The sequence below is a fragment of the Neofelis nebulosa genome, chromosome 3 (assembly GCF_028018385.1).
Source record: "Neofelis nebulosa isolate mNeoNeb1 chromosome 3, mNeoNeb1.pri, whole genome shotgun sequence".
Classification (NCBI taxonomy): Eukaryota; Metazoa; Chordata; class Mammalia; order Carnivora; family Felidae; genus Neofelis; species Neofelis nebulosa.
This window is the reverse complement of record NC_080784.1, coordinates 174,846,607-174,863,313: the sequence shown is the minus strand read 5'-3', so window position 1 is coordinate 174,863,313 and position 16,707 is coordinate 174,846,607. Positions and strand designations below refer to the sequence as shown.

Here is a 16,707-nt window from a genome sequence, read left to right as displayed (position 1 = left end):
CAATAACTTGATACGGCTCAATGATAGGAGTCAGGAAGGTAACAGGAGATTGGTGTCAGATCTTAAACAAGCATGGCCATTTTCTTCCTTTATCAGGTGGGTAAGTCACAGAAATTTTTCTAATGAAGGAGGTAACATTTTTTGAAATATAATTTTGCAAAATTTAGAAAAGCTTGTTTTCTTTCTATGACTGGGGAGACTAGAAAGGAAGAATCAAGCAAAATGAGTAGGATGTGTAGGCTTTAAACATTATATTTTTTGTTTTTCTACCTAATAAATATAGATTCACTTAAGCAACTCCAACATTATGGAAATATACAACATAGAAACCAAAAGTTTTCTGTAATATAACCTCCCAGGCCTAAACCACTGTTACTATACCAAAGTGAAATCGCCAAAGTATACCAAAGTATGCCAAAGTACTGAATATAGATTCATTTAGACTTTTATTTCAATATATAAACCACCATATTAATATAATTTTCTCCATACCAGTAAATATAGAACTACCTCATTCTTTTTAATGGCTGTGTAACATTTTATCGCATTAATGAACTATAATTTATTGAATTCATTTTTATTCTGTGGAAACATGAGCTGTTTTCAATTTTCAGTATTAAAAATAATTCTGGGATGAACACCGTTTTATAGAAGCCTTTGCAAACTTGTATTTCTGTAGGATACATTCTTAGAAATCCTTCGAGGAAGTGACATAAAAGAAAAGACATTTTTCATTTAAATGATATTGCCAAATAACCATCATAAAGGCTGTATCAATTTCTATCCCCATGGTGTATGCAAGGCCCATTTCCCTACGGGAAGGGAGGATTTTTATAGGCAGTCTGTTCTTTTTTTTTTTTTTTTTTTTTTAATTTTTTTTTTCAACTTTTTTTTTTATTTTTTATTTTTGGGACAGAGAGAGACAGAGCATGAGCGGGGGAGGGGCAGAGAGAGAGGGAGACACAGAATCGGAAACAGGCTCCAGGCTCCGAGCCATCAGCCCAGAGCCTGACGCGGGGCTCGAACTCACGGACCGCGAGATCGTGACCTGGCTGAAGTCGGACGCTTAACCGACTGCGCCACCCAGGCGCCCCTATAGGCAGTCTGTTCTTATCAGAGAGATTACAGAACCTTGAGACTCTTCATTCAACTCCACAAATGTCTGTAGTTCACACATCTCTCTGGTTTCTAATAAATTAACATTAATAGAAGCTCTAAGTTTTGCCCAAAAAAGTCCACATTTACGCCTATCTTTGGGCCATTCCAAGTATGCTTTCTTTTCCATAAGAGCTTTCAGCCTAGGATACCTGGTAGGAATACAGTAGAGTGGAATGGGTTCTAGCAAGATAAAAATTATGTAATCGGAATTTTCATGGAAGAGATTTTGGTAGGCAAAGTAAAGTTCATAATGGCACCACTCACTCTGGACAAAGTTGGGAGACAAAACAAAGATGGACTTACAGCTTTTCTCAATGCAGTTCATGATATTTTCAGTAATGCTCTTACCAGGATCAAAGTTTCCTTCATGAAGGCAAATCAAGTTCTCTTCTTTCTCTAGATTGGGAATTAATTCATGCTTCACCCAGGTAGAATCATGTTTATTATATGAAATAAACACATAGAACTGGAAATTTCTCTTGAGTTGTTCTTGGGTTGTCTTCCTAATCCTCTGCAATGTCTGTGTCCACTGACCTAGCATCCTGAGATACCAGGGCAGATCAAAGTAGAGGCAGCAGAAGGCCATAGCCGTCCCCAGAACTAGCATGATAACCACAATGGTGACAATCAATAGAGCTGTGTTGCAAGATAATTCAGGAAGATGAACATCCTTTAACCGAGTCCCCTTTAGATTCAAAGGGTATTCACAGATATATGAATCTGACCATCCAATCATCATGCCCTGTGAATATTTTTCCAGGTGAATGAAATCTCTTAATTCACAGGTACACCGGAATGGATTTCTTCCTGCATTCAGAGTCTTAACTTCCTGACAGCTATGGAAAAAATCCAGAGATGGGCTGAGAATTAAGTTCATTTCAATGTTCAGAATTGAGAGTTTTCTGAAATGACTGCACCCAGGAAGATCAGTTAGAAAGTTAAATGCGAGATTTAGTTCTCGCAAAGACTTCAGATGAATAATCTCTTTAGGGACAGTTTGAATTTTGTTATTATTCAGGTCAAGTATTTGAATACTTCTGGGCAAGCACCTGAAAACAGAATCAGCAAATTTGTTGGATGACAGGTTCATAGTGATCAAGGTTTCTGGCCAAAAGCAATTTTCATCATTTTCATATTGTAACAGATTCTGGCTGAGATCTAAGTGCTTCAAGGATGTGTTGTTGGCAAAGAAACTCACTAAAGAAAGTGTCTCCAATTTATTGCCCTTCAAAATTAAAGTTTTCAAATGAGGCAATTGGATAGGTTGCTTAAACAGGTCATCTGTTAAGATATTATCAGCAAAATTTAAATGTTTGAATCTTGTAGGATAATTAGGAAACCGCATGTGTGGCATTTGTGCATCTGATATAGTCAGGTTTTCTATATCCATTTTGGTAAAAAGCAAGTAGACCCTTTCCTGTGGAATATAAAAAATTCTGAACTGTATGTGCTCCAATTTTATCGTTCTCATTGCAGTATTTGAGTAATCAAATGAATTATGGTCAAGATAAACCTTGCCTCCAAAAGTCACATGTTGGACTTGGAAGCATTCTACTGATGTATGCCAAACAAACTGGAAGATGAGGAGAAGGTCGTCCCAGAGTAAATCAACTTTATTAAGCAATAGAATAGATGTCTTGGAATTCACTAAAGTAAGATTTTGTTGAGTTTCATAACTTGAAAATTGGCTTTTGCCATCTATGTTTGTCATTTCTAGTATTTTTGAAGTCTTGATTCCGTCACGCAAAAGAACCCAGAAATTTGTGTTCATTGGTAAAACAATATGAAGTTTTGTTGTGTTTAAGATGGGCAGGCTACCTTCTTCATAATAAGAAAGACTTCTTAATCCTAAGAAGACTGTATTTAGACACAAATGAGCAATTTTCTGGAAATCTGATTTTCGTATTTTTGCCCCACTCAAACCCAGGATTTCCAAATGTGACATGTTGCCAGCCTCCTCATGGATAGGCACACTGTCAAAGTCATTGAAAGAAAGATCTAAATGTCTGAGACCTGCCAGTGAATACCAAGTTACAATCTTCAATCTGTTGTAAGACAAATCTAAATATCTTAACTCTCTGTTGAATTCAAAGGTCTTGATATCCAGCTCTTGGATTCTGTTATGGCATAGAATCAAAACTTTCAGTTTAGAAACAGAATGAAAATCTGAACTCTGAAGTTGAGAAAGGAGGTTGTAGGATAAATCCAGTGTGGTTGTGGTTGGGGTCAAGTCTGCAGGAACCTTTCTTAGGGACATGTTGGAGCAGTTGGTTGTCAATTCCCTGTCTTCTGGCGGCTTTGACACATAGCCCAGCACTGACATAACAATACTACAAAATACATAAATGCTTCTGATAAATGTCATTGTAATTCCAAGGATTCAATCACTTGGTTCCTTCATATGAATGATGAAGATGAGTTCAAAATCCTAGAAATATATATAATGTTAAATGGTTATCATTTTTTAAATCCTACAGGATTATTTTTGATGCCCAAAATTCACTATATTCACCAAGAGTTTGGAACAGATTTCTAACCTGTATATTGAGTCTTTGACATGATCTGAGATCATGACATGATCTGAGAGTTTGGCTTACAGATTTCCAAGCCAGTTGCTGTGCATATCCCCATCACTGAGGCAAGTCAGAATTCCCAGAAGGGATATATATAATAGTTGGCAGAAGTGCCTTTCTCCCAGTTCAACTTCGGAATTTCATTGCCAGGCCATATTCAACACTCCCTTGCATCCCATTTGGATAGCCTGAAGGCTTTAAGAAAATTGAAAGTGAAAATTTTTAAGATTTTATTCTTTTAGAGAAGTTTAAGGCTCACAGAAAGATTGAGGAGAAAGTATAGAAATTTTTCCATATCGGGGCGCCTGGGTGGCGCAGTCGGTTAAGCGTCCGACTTCAGCCAGGTCACGATCTCGCGGTCCGTGAGTTCGAGCCCCGCGTCAGGCTCTGGGCTGATGGCTCGGAGCCTGGAGCCTGTTTCCGATTCTGTGTCTCCCTCTCTCTCTGCCCCTCCCCCGTTCATGCTCTGTCTCTCTCTGTCCCAAAAATAAATAAAAAACGTTGAAAAAAAAATTAAAAAAAAAAAGAAAAAAGAAAAAAGAAATTTTTCCATATCCCCCCAACCCCACACCTGCATGGCCTCCCCAGTTAGCAACATCCTCATAACAAGTATGGCACACTTGTTACAATCGATGGACCTACATTGACACAGTATAATCACTCAAAGTCCACAATTGACATTATTGTTCACTCTTGGTGTTGGACATTCTATGAGTTTGGACAAACGTATAGTGGCATGCTTTCATCATTATGCATACATTCATTGCCCTAAAAATCCTCTATGCTCTGCCTATTCATCTTCCTTGTACTCCACAACTCTTTAAAACCATTGATATTTTTATTGTCTCCATAGTTTTGTCCTTTTCAGACTGTCATTTGGCTGGAAACATACAGTATATAGCTTTTTCAGATTGGCTTATTTTACTTACTAGTATGCATTTAAAGTTCCTCCATTCTTTGCATAGTTTGATAGTTTGTTTCCTTCTAGCACAGGATAGTATTCCATTATCCGGATGTACCATAGTTTGTTTATCCATTCACCTACTGAAGGACATGTTGGTTTCTTCCAAGTTTTGGCAATTATGAATACAGCAGCTATAAACATCTATGTGCAGTTTTTGTGCAAGATTTAAACTCTCAATGAAAGTACTTTTTTATTACCAAATACTATGGGCTCCTGAATTAACGTCAAGGAATTGTTCCTCAACTTTTACATTTGTGGACATAGAGAGTCCTTTGAGCTAATATCTGATTTTCAACAATGCTTACCCATACACATGGAAGGTCTAAAACAGAAATAAACAGAATGGTTCCTGTCCTTATGGTTCCATATGTCTTCAGGTTGGTGGCAACAGCAATCTGGATCACTGACAAATAAGAGAAATAATGATAAAAACAGTTTCCATTTCTTGGGGGCTTTCTACAGTGCCAAAATATATACACCATCTCTGCACAGGTACATGGGCACACAGACACATAGCTTCTCAGAACAATGGGATAGCATGAACAGCAGAGAGATCTCACTACACCATATCTTCCCATGAAGTATTATATCTTTTGTTCCTCCTGCTGTTCTGTGGGAGTGACCAGCCTGAGGAAAGTGAGGGTTGGTGTGTATTGGGCACATGTATTAAGCAGGAAATACACGCATGTATTAAGCAGGAAAACTCTAACCAAGCTACTTACCTCGCCTTGGTGTTTTCCTAGTGCATGGTGTAGGAAGAAATAAAGTTTAAGAGTTTACAAATTTAATATTAGAATCTAACCACTTCTTGATAGAGACCCAGGAGGTCTTTCCTATCAACCTTGTGCCTCTTCAGTCATTTCCACCCAACAAACAGAGGAATCTTTAAAATGTACATCAGAATCTGCCCCTCTTCTAGTCCAAATCCTCCACTATTTTCTTATTTCAACTGGAGGAAAATCCTGAGTCCTTGCAACAGCTGACATCTTCAATCCATTTCTCCTACTCTAGTCTGGTCATTCCTTACACTTTCCAAGCATGCTCCCACATTAGATTTTTGAACTTGGATTTGCTGTTCTTTTTCCAAAATACACTTTCCCTAGATGACAAGTGGCATGCTCCCTCACTCCCTTCACATCTCTGCATAAAGATCACCACATCAGAGAGACTTTTTTGACCACCCTCTACAAAATATCACTTCCCACTCTCTATTCTCCTTATCTTAAACTTATGTTTCTTTTCTTTTTTTAAAAACATTTTATGTTCATTATTTTTGAGAGACAGAGAGAGACAGAGCATGAGCAGGGGAGGGGCAGAGAGAGAGAGAGGGAGACACATGATTCAAAGCAGGCTCCAAGCTCAGAGCTATCAGCAGAGCCTGATGCGGGGCTTGAAGTCGTGAACTGCAAGATCATGACCTGAGCTGAAGTCAGATGCTTAACTGACTGAGCCACCCAGTGCCCCAAAAAGTTATTTTTCTTTCTAGCCCTTCTCACCACCTAACATGTGCTTTTATTATTTTTTTATAGACTCTCTTTTCTTACCCCTTACTAGAATGTAAGCTATGTAGGAACAGAAGTTCTATCTGTTTTATTCACTGCTATAGCCCCAGTGCCCAGAAAAGTTCCCAGCAGAGTGGGTACTTAATAAATATATTGAATAATGAATATTATGAAAATCTTAGTTCTTTAATTGCCTCTGTTCTGTGTCTAAACAACTTGAAGTCTGACTCTTCTCTCAAAGTCCTCAGAATTCTGCACCCATGAGTTTCCTCATCTGTAAAATGCAGAAAATAGTACTCCCCTCCCAGAGTTTCAAGATAAATAAATGCAATAATATGTATGAAGGCATGGTGGGGGGACAAAACAGGCAGAACTCATACAAGAGGACACCTGGAATATTACCTCATGCTCATCTAGATTTTTCTTTCTCTAGAACCTGCCTAAGTTTGTCGTTGTTGTTTAGAAATTCTAGAAAATGTGGACATTTCCCAAAATAACTTAAAAATGCAATACTTTATAAAACTATTTTGTAGAATATAGAAAAATGGATACAGAAATGTTTGACCATCTTGTGACATGACTGTGAAGAGAAAACTTTGATTTTGATATTCCTTGTCCATTGTGTGCTCAGGGGAAGAAAGCACAAAAGACACTGGGTGGGGAATGGGGTTGAGAAGATGGTAACCTGGAACTGGCCTGGGGTTTTCACCTTTCCACTGAGAATATTCTTCCAATTTATCCCAGGTAGCCTTTTCTTGGTCACTCCTTTTTATATGACACTTAATATAGCATCCAATGATCAATATAAGAACAAACCACGAACGTAAAAAAAGAGCCCCTATAATACAACTTTATGTTCATGATAATTTTCCAGATTTTAAAAATATGGGAAACTAAATTTGTTACCAGTACCATAACATTAATCCATTACCCACCTTTAGGATGACCTTAGTAACTTGTCCTGGGTGATGAATCCATACATTTATATCTATTCAAGGCAGATAGCATCTCCACTCCATACTGACTCTGTCATGCAAATGAGGCAGTGGCCACTTGATGTCTTTTTAATAACAACCACTAACATTCATTGAGCTATGTAATACTAATTTTATATAGCTTGATCCTTACAACAACAGCCTTACAGGGTCAGTGCTACCGCAGTTCACCTTTCACAGATATGGAAGGTGGTGCTTAGAGAGGTCCTATGACTGCCTCAGAGTCACAAAGTTAATAGATGGTGAGTCCAGTGCCTGGTGTCTTAGCCCCTCAGCTACCTTGTCTCTCTAGGGTGAGTCAAGGCAAATTTGTTTTCAAAATATCTTGTAATAACCTAATAATAAAATTGTATCTCACTAAGTCATACTGATTCTTTAAACTTTCCCATCATAGAGTCCAAGGAACCTAATGAGTAAGTCTGCAAATGCCACACAGTTTAGGTTTTATATCAATTACTTATAAGGACTGACATGGACTGAACCATTTTGTTGAGCCCTATCTTATTTAAGCCACTATATTTTGTTACAGCAGCCAACCTATGTCCTAACTACATACTGTTACATTTAGAATAAAACCCAAACACCTGAAATTGGTTTATAACACCCTCCATGAGCTGCTCTTGCTTCTTTCTAGGATCTCTCTTCATACCACCCTTCTCCTGGCCCTCTACACTCCAGTCATACTGTCCTTCTTTTTGCTCCCTGGCCACAACTATACTCGCTCTGACCTTAGGACTTTGCACTGGATTTCCCACCCCCCTCTCCCTTGGGTTACTCTTTCCCAACCCTTCCTTGGCTGGATCTCTCTTCTCATTTAGATCTTGGCTTAAAAAGTTTATCTCCTAAGGGCTCCTGGGTGGCTTAGTTGGTTGAGCGTCCGACTTTGGCTCAAGTCACGATCTCACAGTCTGTGGGTTTGAGCCCCGCGTCAGGCTCTGTGCTGACAGCTCAGAGCCTGGAGCCTGCTTCGAATTCTGTGTCTCCCTCTCTCTCTGCCCCTCCACTGCTCACACTCTGTCTCTCTCTCAGCAATAAAAAAGTTTTTGAAAAAAAATTTTATCTTCTCTAAGAGTCCTGACTTGACCACCTACCTAATCTAAAGTGGCCAGACTTGCTATTAGTTCATATCACCTTATTTTATTTCTCTTCAAAACAGAGCACTTGTTTATTGACTGTCTCTTCCACGTCTTATACCCATGAGAGAAGAAAGGAGCTGATGAGCTTTTTCACTTCTGTATCCCACCTAATAGAATAGTGCACAAAGCACATGCTCAGTAAATACTTTTTAAATCTATCTATGAATGAGGGGTGCCTAGCTGGCTCAGTTGTTGAAGTGTGTGACTCTTGATCTCAGGGTTGTGAGTTCGAGCTCCATGTTGGGTGTAGAGATTACTTTGAAAAATAAAGTCTTTTAAAATAAATAAATAAATTCAATTCTGTATCTCTTAGCACATGATGGCACATAATATGTTCTCAAAAATGTGTGTTGAATGAATGAATTGTGTTGTGAATTCCTGATATGGTGTAGTACATGATGGTCAGATCATGAGTTTGGTGTTGGGGACTGATAGATTTGTGTTCAAGTCCTATCTTAGTCATTTACTGCCTGTGTTAACTTAGACTATTTATTTAACTGCTGAAAGTTTCAATTTTTCATCTATAAAATAAATTTTGTGCAGAGGCACAAAAGAGATCATGTATATAAATCACTGTTACCATGTGTGGCTTATTCAAATGGTAGCAGTTATCTAGGCCAAGGGTAGGGTGATTTCAGACACAAATTTTAAGGAGTGTCAAGAAATTCAAGAATCAAGATAAACAATGTTTTAATGGAATATTTTAAAATTAATTTTAACATAAAAATTCACAATGAACAAAATATCAAAATTTTTCGTGAAGACAGGATCAGTATTACTGAATTTTGCTTTTGTCTCAGGATCCATTGTGGCTTGGCAAGACACTGACAGTTATAGTCATTAAACTCAAAAAAGTGTTTTTAACATCATCATCTCACAGAGTAATTAAATTTGTAGCAACTAACTTAAAGCCCCTGGGTTCGGAGGCTATGGCCCTTGAAAAATGTGACAATATCTAACCTAGTTGCTACTTCTAGAATCCCCTGAAAGGAGGTGTCATGATCTCTATACATTACTCACCTCTTCTCCCTACCCAATACCACAACCTCATTTGTAATTTATTCTAAAGAAGGGAGAGGAACTAACTCTTTTGAACTTTCCTTAATGTAAGAAAATAATAAGGTCCTATCTCTCAGTCAATGCATGTGCACTATGGCATTTCATTACAACATTTTAAAAAGTATAACATAAATTTTTTATGAAAGATGCATTCAATATGTATTGCATATTTTTATCATACTCCTCCTACTATTACTACTCTGCTGAAAATAGGTAAAAAAGAGAATGACTTTTTAATAGCTTATGATTTAAAAATCCAAATCAAAAGACACTATGAAATGACTGTTAGTGATTTATCAAAGAATACTTAACCATCTAACTTTTCTTTTCCCAGTGATGCAAAAAAGTAGAGAAAGGGTTAAAACCTATAGCATGTTGTACAATCTTTGCAACATAAGAAAGAGCAAGAATGACATTTTTGGGTGTCACCTATGTGCCTGGCATAGAGCTAAATGTTTTCCATACACTATCTTGTTCGATCCCTTCAATAACTTAACAAAATGGTGGCCTTTTTTAAAAAGTTTTTTTTTAATGTTTGTTTATTTTTGAGAGACAGCACATGTGCGTACATGAGCAGGCTAGGGGCACAGAGAGAGAGAGAGAGAGGGAGGGAGAGAGAGGGAGACACAGAATCTGAAGCAGGCTGCAGGTTCTGAACTGTCAGCACAGAGCCTGACATGGGGCTCAAACTCACGGACCACAGGATCATGACCTGAGCCGAAGTTGGACGCTTTCCCGACTGAGCCACCCAGGCACCCCAAATGGTGGCCATTTTTTTATCCCTATTTCACAAATGGAGAAGCCAAAACTCAGAGGTTAAGTAACTTACCCAAAGTGACTCAGTGAATAAGTCACAGAGTATGGATGTGAACCCAGACCTATCTAGTCCCTTCCAGCACGCAAACTGAAGGCTTTTCAAACTGTGAAATGAAGTTTTTTAGGATGTGATTACCCATGTTGATTCCACTCTCAGGGGTAGCTGTTATGGTGGCTTCTTCCTCCCTTCCCACCCCGTGCGCCTTTCTCTGAAGTGGCATGCAGCTACTAGGGGTCACTCTGCTAGGTATCACAAAGCTCAAGAGACTTTGTCTACATCCTTTCCTAAGTTATGAACTCATGAGAACTGAAATAAAACTTAGACCGTACACAGAACTTCAATTCATCATTCAGTATAGGTGGTCTGTGGTAAAGCTCTTCTAGGAATCAGGTGCTTAGGTGCTATTAATCATCCTGTACTCTATAGCGGCCACATGGCCATCTTCAGCCACCGTGGACTTTTGCAGGAAACTGAACAAGATATCTACATTGTACAAAATCTATTAGATGGGCTTCTACTTTTTGACCTAAAACACAAATGCAGAACTTTAGTAAAGGAGCAACAAATATGCTTTAAATAGCCAAAGCAGATGATATTAACATGTACTACAGGAAAATAAAAGCTGGAGAAACCTCACCACAAGGATGGGATCATCCATTCTGAGTAGAAGAACTGACCAGGTTTAATCAGCGACCAGTGAAAGAAAATCCAAACCCTCAAGCACCTACAAGACAGTTCAAGTCCTTAGATCAGTAGCCCCAACATCACTCATTAATTGTTAATCTTTAGATGAATATAGGCAAAATAATAAATACTAAAAATCTGAGTAAGGCTACTTTCCTCCCATGTACATGTGTTCGAATGATCTCTTCTTTAGAAAAGACCCATCCCACCCTTATTTCTTTCTCATGAGTGTTAGAGCAAACAAGGCTAATAGTTCTTACCCCCTGGCTTGCAGCGACTCTAGCAAAGCTGCAGGTGTGGATGATTTGTTGGCTGGACCAGAACTGGGGGCAGGAGTGCTCGAATCAAGCTTTTCAGTGAAGCTTAAGCTCCTTTGCCCCCTACTGCATGCTAGTGGCATTACACGTTGCATGAATTTATTACAATCTTCAAGCACTTTTTTAAAAAATGGCAGTAAAATACACATACATAACATCTACTATTTTAACCATTTTAAAAGTTTCTTTATTTGGAGAGAGGGAGAGCAAGCACAAGTGGAGAGGAACAGAGAGAGAGGGAGAGAAAGAGTCCCACGCAGGTTCTGCACTGTCAGAGCAGAGCGCAATGCAGAGCTCAAACTCTCGAACTGTGAGATCACCACCTGAGCCAAAACCAAGAGTCAGATGCCCAACCGACTGAGTCACCCTGACTCTCCTAACCATTAAAAAATTTTTTTTCTTAAGATTTATTTATTTTTGAGACACAGAGAGACAGATCATGAGCAGGGAGGGGCAGAGAGAGAGAGGGAGACACAGAATCTGAAATAGGCTCCAGGCCATCAGCACAGAGCCCCACTCAGGGCTCGAACTCACAAATCGTGAGATCGTGACCTGAGCCGAAGTCAGACGCTTAACTGACTGAGCCACCCAGGTGCCCCCACCCCTAACCATTTTTAAGTGTGGTGCCATCAAGTACATCCATATGGTTGTGCAACCATCACACTGTCTATCTGTAGATCTTCTCATCTTCCCAACCAGAAGCTCTAGACCCATTAAACAATAACTCCACATTCCCCTTCCTCTCCACCCGTGGGGTCCACTATTACATTCTCTGTAGGAGTTTGACTACCTTAGGCACCTCATATGAGTGGAATCATGCAATGTTTGCGCTTTTGTGACTTGCTTATTTAGTGTGTAATGTTTTCGAGGTTCTTCCATGTTGTAATGTGTCTCAGAATTTCCTTCTCTCTCTCTCTCTCTCTCTCTCTCTCTCTCTCTCTGTCTTCTAATAACTGAGCCACCTCAAAACTCACTGGTAATGCTAGAAGCATTGTACACTCATCATCTCAGCCCTCCTGCCTCAAATCTGGCCACAGTTGCGTGACTACCTGGTGTAACTGTCACAGTCTTTAAAGGGTGATTGCCCAATTAAACTTATTGTTGACTCCTTATCTAACCTTTTAAGAGGGCACATCTCTACAGCTTCCTGAGACTTCATTCTCTGGTTGGGGTGGCAGGGTGGAAATTATTCCAGTCTGTTCTCTGAAATCTCACCTCCCTTGATGAGAGTTCTTTGGGGCCCAGTTACCCTTTCTGGTCTAGTAATAACTAAAACAAACAAAAAAACCAAAAAGATTTCTAATACTTTCGTTGAAAACAGTGAGGTCCACACATATCTCATTTCACCTTTCATATTGGACTAGTCTGGCCTCCATGATCAAAACCTGTTCTTCAAGAAATCCTTCTCACTACATAGCAGTGGTGGTAAGGCTCAGTGATGTACCTTCCATTGTCATTCTGGTTCCTTTATGTATCTTTCTTTCTCTAACTGCTCTCACTCTAACTTCAAGATCGAAAGTTTTGTTAAAGAAAAAATTATTCCTAACTCTTGTTAAAGAATGGTAAGGCAGGACTCTGTTCTTCCCTGTTGTGGTATATATTAGAATTGTTTTCTTTAAAGCTGAGTAATATTTTATTTTGTGTATATACCATATTTCTTCATCCACTCATCCATCAATGGATATTTGGGTTGTTTCACCTTTTGGCTATTGTGAATAATATTCCTATGAACATGGGGGTTCAAGTCCCTGCTTCCAATTCTATTGGGTTTATACCTAGAAGTGGAATTGCTGGATCATATGGCAATTTTTGGTTTAATTTTTTCCAGAACTGCCATATTGTTTCCCAAAGCATTTTAGAGCACTTTGAAGGTTCCTTCCTGCAAAGTTCAGATCAGGGCACCTGGGTGGCTCAGTCGGTTAAGTATCTGACTCTTGATTTCGGCTCAGGTCATGATCTGGTGGTTGTGAGATCAAGCCCCTCCTCGGACTCCACACTGACATTGTAGAGCCTGCTTGGGATTCTCCCTCTCTCTCTCTCTCTCTCTCTGCCCCTCCCCCATTTGCATGTGCTCTCTCTCTCTCTCTCTCAAAATAAATAAATAAACTTCAAAAAAAAACTCTTGTTCTAAGAATGTACTCCCTTCCCAATTTCATATATACATAAACCTATTATAATCATTCATTTTTTAATTGGCCATTCCTCTTGTGGACAATCCATTTGGAAGTTTTTATCTTCACTAGTGATATCCAGCAGTGTCACCTAAATATTTAGTGTAAATAAAATCTTAAAAATGAGATTTTTTTTAAACAATAATATTGGTGGGGGATGCTTGGGTGGCTCAGTTGGTTAAGCATCCAACTACTCTTGATTTTGGCTTAGGTCATGATCTCATGGTCATGGGATCAAGCCCTGCATCAGGCTCTGCTCTGGGCATGGAGCCTGCTTAAGATTCTCTCTCTCTCCCTCTGCCCCTGTCCCCGACTTGTGCTCTCTCTCTCTAAAAAAAATAAAATAAAAACAAAAGCAAAATAATAACATTGGGGTTTTTCATAAAAAATGTAATGCATGTATTTCTGCACATACTTTAGGAGGAAACAATACAATAAATAACAGCATAGAGAAAAACAACAACAGAAAATGAACAGTCTGCTGCACACTAAACATATGCAAACATGTCTATAAAAATAGGTAACTGGAGGCACACCCATTAGGAGTGTGGGGAGGGAATTCCTAGTTTGTTGGATGAACTAAGCTCTAAAATCTCTTTCATTTCAGAAGTTCTCAAACCACTATCATCAGGACACTCACATTCTATTGTGGTCCTCTTATGGAAAAAATTACTTATATATTTTTTGCTGTCCAAAGACATATTCTTCTTTTTCAGAGCTCAAAATGTTTAAACACTTTGCCCTGCCAGTGAATGGAATTTCTTTTACTTATTTTTTAAAGTTTGTTTATTTTGAGAGGGGGGAGGGGTAAAGAGAGAGAATCCCACAGAGACTCCACGCTGTGAGTACAGAGCCTGATATCAGGTTCTATCTCACTAACCATGAGATCATGACCTGAGCTGAAATCAAGAGTCAGACACTTAACTGACTGAGCCACCTGGTGCCCCTTCTTTACTTATTTTTTAATTTACTTATCAAAAACAAGTGGAGCCCAGTTAAACAGTAGTATTCTGGGGTCACCTGGGTGGCTCAGTCAGTCAAGCATCCAATTCTTGATCTCAGCTCAGGTCATGATCACATAGTTGGTAAGATCGAGCCCCACATCAGGCTCTGTGCTGATAGCACGGAACCTGCTTGGGATTTTCTCTCTCCCTGTCTCTTTGCCCCTCTTCTGCTTGTACTCTGTCTCTCTCAAAATAAATAAATATTTTTTTAAAGCAGTATTCTGTGTCATTATCGCCATCATCATGTTCATGATAGCTTGATTTACTTTTCTAAAGTAAATACAGGAAGTATTATAGGAAGTATTACATACAAGATATTGGCTAATCCTCACCAGAAACTCCATAAAACTTGTGTATAATTCCCATTTGACAGATGATGAAACTAGTCCAGAGAGAATAAGAAACTTGCCCTAGGTAATCATCCAGTAAGAAATGGAGTCAAGATTCAAAACTGAGCCTGTCTGAGTCAAAGGCCACAGTGTTTTCACTATTCCAGGTGCCCAAAAGTTTATGTACTACTCTCTCTGCCTTCATCTGGAATTTCTAAATATTTAAATCCTTATTTACACTTAGCAGTAGTAACAGTAAGCTCAAAACCATATTCACTGATAATTTGGGGGTATAATTTTTTTTTATTCTCTTCAAAAATCTTTCCCCTTTATCTGTCCCTTTTTTCCCCTCTTCTCTTACTCTGAGCTTCAGAGATATCTGCCATGGTAACACCTCCACACACACATACAAACACATACACTCTCTCTTTCACATAATTTTCCCCTCTTAAGATATCCTTCATATATAAGTTTCAGTGAACAGAGAACCCTTTGTTACCTTAGGTGGTTGGAGGTTTATTTTAAAGATACTCCAGAAGTAAGGAAGGCTACCAGATCTCACAGAGAACTTAAAAAAAAAAAAAATGGCTACCACAGTAGCCCTGGTTGGACCATCTTATTGTATCCTCCAAAGTGGGCAAAGGCTGTTCTCTACTCTAGTAATGAGTCAACTTCTCTTTGACTCTTCCTCTTTCTTAATCTGCTCCTCTTTCTATTGCCAGCTTCTCTTTATTGCTGCCTTTGCTTCTATTTCTTACTACAGCCTGTTCTTAGTGTTATAGCTTATGGGCAGGACAGAGGCTCATAATGAGGGTACTTCCCAAAGGTAAGAAATCTTATTGAATCTTTGTATCCAAAGAGCTCCAAAATGGAGCATCTCTATTTGGCAGAGGACCCATATCTGATAGTATACTGGCCTGTTTTACATCTTGCCTTTGATAAGGCCTAGGTCCCTGATCTGGGCAGGTAGGAAAGTCCTGTATTTCAAGGCTTCCAGCTGGTGGAAGGAAGAGACTGGGGTTGCTTAAAGCCACCGCAGGCTAGCTCATAGTCTAGTACTAAGTATGTGTTGAGTAAAGTTCCTCTAGTTTAGTTATAAATATCAGTAAGAGAAAATAGTGACATAGTGTATTTTTTCTGAATTAATGTTTCTCAAAAATAAAAGGTAACAAAATTCTCACATGGTTAGGAAATTCTAATACTTTATCATTCATTTACTATACTTGACAAGTATAAGGAAGGGAAAACATTTTTGTTTGAACAAATAAATTGAATGGTCCTAAATATGTAATGGAAACCTAAAGAAAGACTTTGCAGAGATTTGGTAAATACTTCATGATCAACGAGTAGAGCAGCACTGTCCAGTAGAATATAGATGATGAAAGCCACACAAGTAACTTTAGTTTACCTAGTAATTATATTTATTTTATTTTATTTTATTTTATTTTATTTTATTTTATTTTATTTTGCTTAATGTTCATTTATTTTTGAGAGAGAGAGACACAGTGTGTGCAGGGGAGAGGCAGAGAGAGAGGGAGACCACAGAATCCAAAGCAGCCTCCAGGCTTCATGCTGTCAGCCCAGAGCCGGATATGGGGCTCCAACCTACAAACTATGAGATCATGACCTGAGCTGAAGTCTGATGCTTACCTGACTAAGCCACCCAGGTGCTCTTCTAGTAACTACATTTAAAGAGACAAAAAGAAACAGGTTAAGTTAGTTTCAATATATACTGAATCAATTGATATATTGTATCAAAATATTAACATATAGTCAATATAAAAACTATTAAGATATTTCTTTTTTTTTCATACAGCATGTTAGAAGTCTGCTACGTGTTTTACATTTCCACCACAATTCAACTCAGACTTGTCACATTTCAAGCACTTGACAGCCAAATATGGCTAGTGGTTACCATATTGAACAAATAGGGCTAGAGCCTTAAGCTAATTAATGACCATCCTATAATTAGCCAACAAACTGGAACTCCTGTTCACC

The 16,707-nt window shown here is 38.6% G+C and overlaps 1 protein-coding gene across 8 annotated transcripts; it reads right to left on the bottom strand.

The window, feature by feature from the left end:
* Positions 1–429: 429 nt before the first annotated feature.
* TLR10 (toll like receptor 10) lies at positions 430–13,261 on the bottom strand. 8 transcript variants are annotated; one of them, XM_058722834.1, is made up of 7 exons: positions 11,149–13,261; positions 10,842–10,928; positions 5,001–5,098; positions 4,661–4,775; positions 3,696–3,926; positions 1,100–3,586; positions 430–837 (listed from the first exon to the last, which is right to left on the bottom strand). In XM_058722834.1, exons 6-7 carry the CDS (start codon positions 3,521–3,523, stop codon positions 832–834), a joined length of 2,430 nt encoding a protein of 809 aa, XP_058578817.1. In that variant the 5' UTR covers positions 3,524–3,586; positions 3,696–3,926; positions 4,661–4,775; positions 5,001–5,098; positions 10,842–10,928; positions 11,149–13,261; the 3' UTR covers positions 430–831. The 8 variants fall into 8 exon arrangements, with proteins under 8 accessions (XP_058578817.1, XP_058578816.1, XP_058578815.1 ...); XM_058722833.1 differs by having other exon boundaries at positions 4,661–5,098; XM_058722832.1 differs by lacking the exon at positions 4,661–4,775.
* Positions 13,262–16,707: the final 3,446 nt, after the last annotated feature.

Excerpts from the sequence above, each read along its gene's own strand:
- TLR10 (XM_058722833.1), bottom strand. The coding sequence starts at position 3,523 with ATGACATTTATCAGAAGCATTTATGTATTTTGTAGTATTGTTATGTCA.